Raw genomic sequence first — 12,732 nt, 5'->3', positions numbered from 1 at the left:
TACGTGTTGCGATCAGGGCCCAGTTTCAGAAGGCTGCTTATGGAGAAAATTTTGCTTAACAATACCCTGCTTAGCAGAAATGAGCAGGATACCAGTCACAAATTGTACGCTTGACATGGCATTTGGGCTGGTAACTTTAATCTGGTAAGAATAATGTTGCTTTTAGTTACTTTTTATGCTCAAGTAGCATCGCTAAGTAGCTCTGTGAAATTGGACCCTGGTCTTTAGAAGAGCCCATCTCGACTTCTTAGAAGTTTGCAGAACCGGTGACTAAATGCCCGTACTTGTTGCTAGTTTTACACCAACAATCTTTACTCTTACAAAAAGTAACCGTTTAGTGTTAATTGAAAGCATAGTCAAATGTCTTGTCAATGCACGAGCGCCACTACCGGGATTCGAACCCACAGTCCGGTGATTCAGAGATCAGAAATTGAGTCAAAATGTCACTAAATAGTTATAATTTGGGAGGCTAACCATCCTTACTTGCAGCTGGAAAGCTGAACTGCGAAGGACGTGGCATCAGCGTGCTCGGTGAGCCGCAAGTATGCAAGGGAGTTTTTGGCAAACCAGCCATGATCAACAGCCAGATATCGAAAATGTTTGATTTTTCACAATAATGATACTCGTCAATTTAAAAAATATTTCGATGATCACCTGTATACGATGTCTTCAAAAATTTCCAGGGCTGAGAATCAAACAAAATGTTCACTTACTGAATCAATATTTTTCCACACTTAAAGACGGAAATTCCCCGAACACTTTTTCCTTCAAGTCGATGAGTTTAAGTAAACGGAAGACACCGGGGCTCTTCATATGCCGTTTAGGAAAACGACAACTCAGACCAAGTTAAGTACAAGGATCTGAAGCGTATAAATTCATCTCAAGACGGCACCAAGGTGTCATCAGCGCACGGTGAGAGCATCTTGACAGGTCACTTAAACCATCTTGAAGATTTGTTGTTTTAGACTCACGGGCACCGAAGAGTAACTACATCATCTTTTTCTCTCTTCCTTTGATAGTTAGTATTGATTGATAGATGCTTCTTATTTTTTTAGTTGGAGATTTTGTTTGATGTCCATAAATTTTGATCTAGCCCGAGGGTGTTTTTCGTTTCTTGTCTTAAGTGGAGACGATAGATACTTGTTACTTACTATCGGTTGACGACGTCTTGAGAAATTATCAATTCAAGGACGTAAGAAATTACATTTATGAGCAGTTTTAAACCAATAATCAAAAGTGCTTGGTAGCTCTTCCCAGGCCTGTAATTACACGGGGGCCAAAAACTCTGTTGTCGGCCCTTGTCCTGGCCTTGATGCCCCTTCAAAAGTTTCCCAAGTTTCAAAAGACTTTAAGAAAAATGACATAGACCCCTGTACACGCCGCATATGTTCAGACTACATTCTAGACTAACATGTGCACACATTGCCCCGAGTTGCATACACTCTGTGGACACTTCTATGCAAAACACTCTTCAAGAATGCAAAACTAAACTGTGTAGACGTCTGTAAGTCCACATAGTGTTTCAGATCTCTACATTGTGTGGAATTCCTTTGTTCCCCGGTCCACACTTCGCTCAAACATCTACCAACTTTCGGTCAGTGACACACCTTCATTATAATAATAATAGTCGATATTTACATAACGCTTTATACACCCGAAGGGCGTCTCAAAGTGCTGAAACATACAGCATTTTATGCAAGGTATGGGACTAAGTTTGAATAATTGTGAGATCTACTCCTTTTATAGTACCATGTAATGGTTTACACAAGGTGTTGTGGCGCAATATGCCGCAAAATGGCAGGCACCATTGACGACACATACCTCACAGCAAGGTGTACATTGGTATCGTCAATGCGTTTAAGCAAAAAAACCTTCAAGCAGAAATTGTTCCTAAACTACGGCTTCATCATAGGCTCGTTTTAACCATAGGCCGTATCCGAATTGGCGTATACAGCTACGGCTACAGCTGTTGCGAAGGGTTGTTGCTAAAGGACATCCTATAACTCAACGCATGATGATGCGGAAATCTAGCTGTAGCCCTAGCTGTATTGACCCATTTCACCTGACGTCATCATCAGAATAATCTTGGATGTGCCATTTTGGTGGTCAATGTCAACGTGTGTTATCCAGTGAAGTGCGCATTTTTAAGTGACGCGGCGTTTACACGTAAGCCTATTGACCACCAACATGGTGAGCGTGGCATCAGTCGCCGCGTGTGACGCGCGTGCAAGGGGTCAATAGCTGACAGTTCGTACATTGCCCTGGTACATTTCAAGATGGCTTGACGTAGCCGTAGCCCAAATAAGCCGCTTAAAAATGGATGTCTATGGCTTACCAGTTACTTCCTCCGTTACTTGCAAGGTTGAAGCCCCAGGGGGAGATTCCTCAAATAATTCAGGTGTTGCATGTTTCACAGGAAGGTCAGCCGTTGTCCGAATCTCGTATTCCTTCGAAACTGTTTCATAGGTTTTAACAGTCTTAACCTCAGTTGGCGAGGTTTTTTCTGTCCAAGTTAATCTCTCTGTTGTTGGAGGTGTTTGGGTCGATGTGGGGTAGGTTATGGTCGACGTAGAGGGCGTCGTGAGAAGACTGTCCTTAGGCACTGACGAGGTTGAGGTAATTGTTGCTGCTCTGTAAGAGCTTGAGTTTGTATTGGACACTAGACTAGCCACCAAGTCCTCCGTGACATCACCTCTCCCATTAGCACCTGCGGTGCTCGAATTCGTACTTGGTGAAGTCACTACTGACGAGTCTAATGTTTTGCTAATTGGTGTCACTGAAGATGACGGATGTAATGTGGTGGTTACAGATTCAAGAGTTGAAATAAGCTCTTCTTGGTGTGTGTTAACTGTCTGCAGTTCAGTTTCTGTGGCATAACTTGTAACTATCTCAGTTTGTAAAGTCGTTAGTGGTTCTATTGTTAAAGTATAACCAGAAAGATCGGTTGATTCATTTTTCGAGCTCTCAAGTCCAGTGGATTTTTCTTGGCTCTTGCTGTCGTTATCTTTCACCAGTACCAGTGTTTTATTTCCCGACTGTGTGTCGTTAATCAGTGTGTGCTCCACATGCACCAAAGTGGACAGAGAGGGCGCTCCAGATGTTGTAACATCGTGAACACTTGTGTCGACGTCATCAGATTCTGCTGTGACGTATACAGCCTCGGTGTCGTTGCCTACGACGTCAGTCTGTAATTCCACATAGTATTCTGACGCTGGCACAACTTCAGTTGTCGTGTCATTATCTAAGGATATAAAGAAACATGAGCCATTATTAGAAATACAATAACAAATCTTTTAATTCAATACACACACAAATCAACAACACCAAAAACATAGAAGCAAAGATTTGAAACAATAGATCTTATAGAACTACGTAAATGATGGAGATTGACTTGGTGAGTCTGCTGCCACCTAGCGTTCCAAAGTCTCCCATTTGTACCCATTCGTTTCTTGTGCAAACCCTTTGTGATAGTACATGAATCTTCATGAACGATTTATTAAAAGGATTAAATACGTATTTAAATAACGGGATAATAATATTAAGGTCAGTTTCAAAGTGATTGGATTATCTTTAATCCGGGTCCCGTGTTTTGATCCAATTTATCGTGTCGTAGTCGATTTTGTGCCTTCCCGCTAATCTAGTTTATGGTATCCAACATTTCCCCCGTCAATTGGACAATACTAATTAATCAAAAAGAGTAAACAGTTCACTTGCTGGGTAGTACATAACTTGAGACCTTTCATTGCTGTAAACGATCCTACCACATCTCTTTTTATATAGTTGAGGTGGTTCTGAAGAGAACCAGTTTTGTACCGACTCGACGTTTCGATCAGATGGTCGTCGGCAAGATTGTCTTTTCCAAAAGCTTACAAAACACTAGACTTGATAGTCGTTAGGCGCTGCCTATTTGTCTGCCGTTCATGCAACAGTCACAGTGCGATTATACACATGCAACGGTCGTAGGTAGCGCGTGGCAGCTCTAAAACTGCGACTGACTCACACACATACTGGGATCGAGGGTGTGCGTACCGTCCCCGTAACTGCACCGCGCTCCAACTGCACCGCGCTTAACAATTACCGTCTTGGCATCAAGACTAACAAAACACTTTTGTTTTAATTTATAGTAACCCCTATCTAAAATTGTACCCATGTATTTTTGTACGACACCTACTGTCGAGTGCTAAAGGTCGGGGTTCCATTCCAACCAGGGGTGCCATAGATTCAGATAAACCCCAGTACCATGCCGAGTACCTGCAACCTTCAAAGGACTTCTAATATTTAATTTGGGCAAAACATATCTGGGCCAAATTTCATGACTCTGCTTTCCGCTGAACTCTGCGCTTACGATCACGATTCCCAGCTTACTCGCAAGCGCCGAATTTTTGCACTAGCCTTGTAAGCCTGTATTGTGGAGTACGTATCCGCGCAGAAGCCAAAATGACCCACTAACCCGTGAAACACGCTTGCCGTAAGCACATAATTCCCTGCTTCCACAAGCGCTTACGGTAAGCAGAGCCATGAAATTGGGCCCGGACTGTTGGTTTCTTTCATCTGGCAATACATTTATATTAAAACAAGACACGCAGGTATAGTGTTAACCGAACGCAGGTGTTCGCAAGAACGTAATTATAAACAACACTAACGAGTATTTACATCTGTAGTGTCAGCTTTCCCACCAATCACATGTTTCCGGGTGCCATTTATCCCGATCTTGAAGAAGATCATTTTAATTTGCATAATTTCTCAGATAAATCATCATCGGTGGTCCCTCAACTCAAATGCTTTTAAAATAATTATTCTTAAGAATTAAACCCCAGGGGAATTGCAAGCGAGTGCTCCGCACCATTCAATGTGACAATAACAGAAACTCAAACGTTAGCGACAAAATACAACAATCTGTGAACTCGGGAAATATAAATGAAATTTTGAATTTGAATCTTTAAAAATATTATTATTAAGAATAAAACCCAAGACGAGGTGCATGTGCTGGGTGCTCTGAACCAGTCAATGTGAAAATAGCAGAAATATGAACAATAACAATAACAAACATGTGGCATTGGAAACTGATCCATCTGAAATGTAAATAATGTTTTTAATTTGAATTTTTTTTTAAATATTATTATTTTAATAGGTTTAGTTCTTAAAAGAACTAAACCTAAGTTGCATGTTAATGCTCCACACCATTCAATGTGAAATTAAGAAACATATGAACAATAACAATACAATACACACGTGATCCCAAGAACTGGGATACCTCTGAAATGTAAATTAGATTTTTAGTTTGAATATTTTTAAGTATTATTATTCAGAGTTAAACGTATGTGAATTTTCCGCACCACTCAATGTGAAAATAACAGAATTATGAACAATAACATCCGTGACCTTGAAAAACTGATCCATCTGAAATGTAAATAAAATTATTAGGATTGAGTTTGGTTCCTCGGGCACTATATGAAAGTATATTCCAAGCACAAGGGTCTGGCTCACCGAATCTCATATGCACAAGGCTGTCACCAACGAACTACGTTTGTATTCATGGGGTCACATGAGCTTGCCGTTAAGTTAAAGACATAGTCCAAGTCTATAGTTGGGAGAGAACAAACACAGCAAGTAGAAACACGTATACACATGGACAAGTTTTCGGTAGCAGCATGTAATGCATATCTCTCAATGAGTTGGGGGTGGTTCTGACCTGACCTCACCATGTATTTCATGAAATCCTATAGAACAGTTGTTGCAAAAGCTCATACTAGAAAGGTCACTGTTTAACAATTATTTAAACCACAACCAATCCTGGTCTGATACTTCACCGAGGCAATTGCCTCTGCCGCCACTGGTCAAGTTGCCCCGGTGCCCTTTGAATGTTTCAAGGAGAAAACGTTCCATTGAATTTCCAAAAACGAACCATGGCCTGCAATCGTCTCAAAATCAAGAAACATGTAAATTAAAAATGGGAAAACACCCGCCCTGTTCCATTCAAAAGCTACACACGTACCTATGTGCCCCAATGAACATCGTGGTTTATAATATGCTGCTGGTCTCAAAATAATGTCCAAGTCGAGAAAGGTTAAATTTTAAGACCATTTTGTAATTACTGATGCTCTTGTATAGGTTGCAACATGCATGAATTTGAACTTGCCCGTTGTGTATAAAACCCCCTTATTAATTACTACCACACTGTTCTTGATATCCGTTCATACAATCTGATGAATTTCGCACAGATTAGTGTTTATTGAAACTAGGGATAGAGGATGATACAATACTGTACTAATAAGTATGGGTTTGCGGTGACACCCATGCAAACATCTCTTTCGTGAGTATGGTGGCTCTGAGAAGACCCGGGTTTTCTGCTCGACGTTGCGATCATTTTACTCTGTCCGTCTTCTTCTACTCTTCCAAAAAACGAAGATGTATTCTTCCCTTTAACGCGGGGAGAATTTCAGAGGCATCTGATAAATCACGTGCGATGAGGGAAAAAACTGCAGCGCGGCTGCGAAATTACGTTTTACGCTCGAGTGGTTTGTTCAAGGGCAGTCATGCAAGGCCCTCTATTGGCTTCATTAGTTTTGTTTGTCGAGTAATTCAGGGATTTCCGAACTGATAATTGGAATGTGGTGACATGGATACCCGGTATAGAACGTGGGGGCACGGGTCGAATGCGTTTATCCAATTTCGAATGCTTTCGAGTAGAAAAACGAGGGAAGATTTCTTTGTTTAAAGGTAAATTATGTGTGTAAGTTTAAGGCATCGGTGAGGGGTGGGTCTAATGTCACGACTCGGCCAACGTAAGCGAGAAATCGGTGATTACGGTGGAAGAAGAATGTGCGCTCTACTAATGTATTCGTACTCACAAAAGACTAGTCTCATCTCGAGTTAAGACGATTTACTCGTCCTAACTCAGGACTAGCCTTAGTTTTTTTCAATATCTCCAAGCACTGGTCCTTTAGGACTTAATCCTAACTCTTTGTGAAGTCGACCACAGGATGTTTTAATGTGCGCTTGTGTTTTCACGTCTTCATTAAAGCATTCTTCGCTAAAAGTTTGTGCTAAATCTGTAAGTGTAGAGTAATGACAATGGGCTTAATTTCGTTATTAAATATTAAGCTGTTTAGCAGAAAACTCTGCTTAGGAGAGTCGGGTAAGTTTTTGTGCTTACATGATATATGAAAATTGGACTAAGAGCAGAATTCCTCGGTAAGTAGGGCATGAAATTGGCTGCTCTATTAATGTAAACAGCTTCATTCCGAAAAAACAGTCCAACCTATATTTTGTTTTCCCTCTAGAACCCAAAACTCCATAGAGCCGCTTAAAGACACTGGACACTATTGGTAATTGTCAAAGACCATTATTCTCACTTGTATCTCAACATATGCATAACATAACAAACCTGAGAAAATTTGAACTCAATTGATCGTCGAAGTTGCGAGATAAACATGGGGAAAAAACATTGTCACACGAAGTTGTGTGCTTTCAGCGGGACCTCAAAATCTAAATCTGAGGTCTCGAAATCAAATTCGTTTAAAATTACTTCTCTCTCGAAAACTACGTTACTTCAGAGGGAGCCGTTTCTCACAATATTTTATACCATTAACCTCTCCCCATTACTCGTTACCAAAAGTTGTTATGCTAACAATTATTTTGAGTAATTACCAATAGTGTGTCCAGTGCCTAACAGCACCATGCTTACCAGAGTAAAGGTTACACGCCAAATTACCACGCCACATGCACCATCTGTGCCAATAATATTTCTGCTCAGCAGAAAGTGTTTAAGCAAGCTCAAGCATCTCTAATGATTTTGGGACCATGTCTAGAATATTAACGACCAGGAGTTCGATTGCTTCATAGTTCAACCGTTCACAGAAACTCGGGCAAGGACATCAGAAAAGGTTAACTTTAAAGGCACTGGACACCTTTGGTATTTTCTGTAACAGAATAACAAATCTGTAAAAATTTTGGCTCAACTGGTCATCGAAGTTGCAAGAAATAAAATGAAATTAAAAACACCCTTGTTACTACAAGTTTGTGTGTGCTTTCAGATGCCTTACAAAGGCTGCAGGCATTTGAGTGAGAAATTACCCCTTTCTCAAAAACAAAAGGGTGCCGTTTCTCACAATGTTTTATAGGTCTACTGTCAACAGCTCTCCATTGCTCGTACCAAGTAAGTTTTGATGCTACCAATTATTTAGAGTAATTACCAATAGTGCCCAGTGCCTTTAAAATAGTTTTTTTTATTCGTTTTCTCCTCGGTCTAATGATATCTTTCTTATAACATAAGGCATGAACGCTCTAGCGAGGGCATTAATTTTTAATTACGGCGGGCCTTTGTTAGAATTATTGGCCCGCAGTCATAGACGAAGATATGGGGGCCATGTTTTCTTATTGTGCCCTCAGAACCCTCAAGACCGGAACTCTACACAAATTGAGCTAATTATAATTAATCATGGAGTTACGGTGATTAGTATGTTTTCTTATCTAATAGGCACTAGTCAGTCTCTTGAACGATGAAGAATGTTGTTGGCAGCAAAATTCATCCAATTTGTAAAAACATTCTTCTTCCTTCACGTAAACAAAATCTGCTCGCAAGTTTGAAGTGCTACCTCGCCATGCTCAGAGGCTGGAAGCGAACATTGTGGCTTAAAGGCAGAGGACAATGGACACTATTGGTAATTACTCAAAATAATTATTAGCATAAAATCATACTTGGCAACGAGTAATGGGGAGAGGTCGATAGTATAAAACATTTTGGGAAACGGCTCCCACTGAAGTTACATAGTTTTCAAAAAAGAAGTAATTTTCCAACCATCTAAACGCACACAACTTCGTGTGACAAGGGCGTTTTTTCTTTCATTATTATCTCGCAACTTCGACGACCAATTGAGCTCAAATTTTCACAGGTTTGTTATTCTATGTATATGTTGAGATACACCAAGTGAGAAGACTGGTCTTTGGCATTTACCAATAGTGTCCAGTGCCTTTAACGTCAATGGTAATGAGCAGCACGACTAAATTAATAACGGTAGCCTAAACCGGACGACCCATTTTACCCGTAATTGGCTTTGTGGTGTCGTGTAGAATATTTACATGTACATTGCTTACAGCCATCAAGATTTTGAACCCGTAACCTTCTGATAGCTATATGTCCAGAGCAATGGGAGACTTTTGGGACGCTAGGTGGCAGCAGACTTACGAGGTAAATTTCCATTGTTTACGTAGTTCTGAGCGTGCGCACATGACCGAGAACAACGGATTTTACCTGGTAAGTCTGCTGCCACCTAGCGTTCCAAAGTCTCCCATTGGATGATACCAAATCGACTTCAATGTTTATCGTCGAGGAAACATCGATTTTGAACTGAAAGCAATCTTCTTGTATACATACACTCGACTTATTTGATAATAAATAATTCAAGAGAAAAAAAACACTTGCGAGTTTTATAGAAATTGATTTCAAACTTCAGATCAGAGCACACTGATCGAAACGTTCTGGGCCCAATTTCATGGCTCTGCTTACCGTAAGCACAGAATCGGTGCTTACGGAAGCAGGGAATTATGTGCTAACGGCAAGCGTATTTCACTTGTTAGCGGCGAATTTTTGCTTCTGCGCGTGCGTACTCTCCGTTACTACGCGTTCTAGGCTAACAAGGCTAGCGCAGAAATTCGGCGCTTGCATGTAAGCGGGGAATCGTGATCGTAAGCGCAGAATTCGGCGGTAAGCAGAGCCATGAAATTGGGCCCAGTTGTCAACCAGCGGTTCTTCTCAGAACCACACTACTCAAAAGAGATTTACTCATGGTGCTACCTAAGCAACATTTTTGTTGTGCAAGCTTTTTTGTGTACTTGACCGCAAACGATTCGCGAAATCGAGATAAGGGGAAAAACAATGTGTCAATCGAACAGTTGAGAAACGAAGTTGTGTACCTATAATTAACCCTCCATGCTCAAAGCTTAAAACACAGACTCTTAAAATAAAGTGAGGATAATTTTCCAATAATTGTATTTTTCAGATACAGTCCTATTTTTGACGAGGAACCGAAATACAAGAATCGACTGATATTTATATGACTGAACAGTCGAATACATCTAATCGATTCAACGATTTAGTAAAACCGATTAGTTATGATGTCGTATACAGAAAATAGACAATGATTCCAGATCCAAGATACACTATCTGTCCTTCAATAAAAGAGAGTCCAAATTAAAATAATCGATTTTGTTTCCTTTCATTGGCAAACCGCCCCCACGTTTCCGCCCCGTCCGTCCTTCAAACCTTCTATCGTGACATCACAACTACAGTCAGCCGATAATGCAGATTTGAATCTCTAGCACAATCTCTGTCACTTAATTAATCATTTGTTGCTGGACGTAGGTAATTAAATTTACACATAGTATCATTCGCTAAGACAATACTTTTTGAGTGCGTTAATTGATTTTTTAATGGAAAGATGCCAAATGTGTTTTCATAAAACTAACTCTCTTTTTTTTAAAATCGATTTTCTAGAAAAATGTGTTTTAGACGAACCGACTTAGTGTGCAATATTGTTAGCGCAAAAGTGCAAAAAAACAAACCAAAACAATGCAAATCAATGCAGGATTTTCGGTAATGGTCAATCGGTAATTAATTTAATAGTGGGTCTTACATATAAATAGTACAGCAATTCCAGTAAAAATCCTCCATAACAATACACAGAGAAGAACAGCAATTGGTAAACTTTGAAGTCCCACAACATAAGTTTTCGCTTCTGGAAATAGAACGGGCCCATATAGCACAACTTGACAACCTGAACCGTGAAACTTCCCGCCCTAATACTCCAGGCTGCAACATTTCTAGAACAGTTGAGAAAGAAAAAAAAACTGGACATGATTAAACATTCCATTAAGGCCTGTCAGGATTCATGCATTAACAGATTATCTATGCCACTTCATCAATCAGCACAGCTTCTCTATTGACCAAAAACTACGGGGAGAGACGAAATCCACCGGATTGTCTTGTCTACGGACGCCGTCATTCCAGTCGTAATGACGGCGCGGGCGATGGGTAAAGACTCGGTGACAAATTGCTAAACCCTAAATTAAAACACTACCTATTATCTTTCTAGAGATCGTATCAAAATCTCTCAAAGGCTATGGCTATCGCTATGGATACAGCTGGAACGCCACGTCATCATGCTTTGATGTAAAGGACGACCATAGCAACTCCCCTACAAACTGTCATAGCCATAGCCTAAATAGCCGACAATTCGGATACTGCCCAAGCGACTTTCAAGTAAAAAAGGAATATTTCATGTTTTGGAAAGAGTGCAACATATCGAGAACCAAAAGACCATCCACCGTGCAGTATAACAAAATAAGTGGTGTTTGAAACTAAAGAAGAACCAGGGTGTCAAACTCACCGGACGCAGAAATCCTCTTAGAAATTCCTGAGATTCTCAAACAAATCAAGACACATTTAGCTGGGGTTACACAATGTTCCATTTTGAGCCAAAAATGACCACCGTGCAGTATAATTAACAAAAACAATAGTGTTAGAAAAAGAAAAAAAAACTCACCAGAGGAAGAAATCCTCCAAGACATTCCTGAAATTCCCATAAACACAACGAAGACACCATACTATTATTTTGAGCCAAAAAATTACCACCGTAAATGTTTGAAACTATAAGAAGAACTGGGATGTAAAACTCACCAGTGGAAGCAACTTGGAGATGAGCAAAACAGACCGTCAGCAGCCACATACTACCAGAGCAAAAACATCCTCAAAGGATATTCCCAGAACACAATGAACACACATTATGAGGGGGTTACACAAGGCTCCATTTTGAGCCCCAAAAGACCACCGTTTATACTGTTTGAAACTAAAGAAGAACAAGGGTGTTTTACTCACAAGTGGAAGCAACTTCGAGATGAGTAGTTTAGACTGTCACCAGCCGGCCACATACTACCAGAGGAAAAACATCCTCGAAGGATATTCCCAGAACACAATGAACACAAATTATGAGGGGGTTACACAAGGCTCCATTTTGAGCCCCAAAAGACCACCGTCACTGTTTTAACCTAAAGAAGAACTATAGGGTATTTACTCACCAGTGGAAGCATCTTGGAGATGAGCAATACAGACTATTATCAGCCACATCCACTGCATCATCTTGAGTATCATCCTATCCTCCGGAGTAGGAGCAGGCAACCTTCTCTCATCCTCGGCTGAGACCAAATGACACGCACGGCGTAGTCTCACCCTCTCATATTAGGATTTACATCACGGCGCGTTGTTACAATGCACAGTCTAAGTGGTCAAAGGCTGCGTGTAATGGTATATGCGTTGAGTCAGCTAGCGATGGGTACTACGGGAAGTGTTTCGAGGATTCTGGAATGGGAAATTTAATAAGATTGTGGTACATCTTTTATCAAGGTTATTTGTACGGAAACAGTTTGGCTGGAGGGTTTGCATACGATTGAACTAGATATTTTTTGTTTGAACCTTTGCTAAAAAAACAAACTGTTTTTGAGTTTGTATGACATGAACTTATGTTTTAACAAACGATGGTTTACAATAAAGTTTAACTATATGGGGGAATTAGAAAACAACACAAAACAAAAAGACGGTGACATTATTTAGATATACTTGCGTTATTCAAGCACCTTTGTTTACGGGTTTTCTTAGTCGTGTGAGCCACAGTGATTAAGTAAACTCATGAGGCCTCCTTGGATGCATTGCCAGAAACATATATTAGCAATAATTAA

The 12,732-nt window shown here is 40.3% G+C and overlaps 1 protein-coding gene across 1 annotated transcript in view; it reads right to left on the bottom strand.

Annotated features, from left to right (window-relative positions):
- Nucleotides 1-12,355, bottom strand: part of LOC117302779 (cell wall integrity and stress response component 4-like) — a 28,266-nt gene extending 15,911 nt beyond the window's left edge. Inside the window, exons 1-2 of the mRNA XM_033786814.1 lie at nucleotides 12,076-12,355; nucleotides 2,336-3,241 (exon numbers count right to left, since the gene is read on the bottom strand). Coding sequence (XP_033642705.1) covers nucleotides 2,336-3,241; nucleotides 12,076-12,148 — 979 coding nt within the window. The 5' untranslated portion in view covers nucleotides 12,149-12,355. The remainder of the gene's footprint in view (nucleotides 1-2,335; nucleotides 3,242-12,075) is intronic.
- Between the last annotated feature and the right edge of the window lie 377 nt (nucleotides 12,356-12,732).

This window comes from Asterias rubens, chromosome 18 (assembly GCF_902459465.1).
Source record: "Asterias rubens chromosome 18, eAstRub1.3, whole genome shotgun sequence".
Taxonomy (NCBI): Eukaryota; Metazoa; Echinodermata; class Asteroidea; order Forcipulatida; family Asteriidae; genus Asterias; species Asterias rubens.
This window is presented reverse-complemented; position numbering and strand designations above follow the sequence as displayed.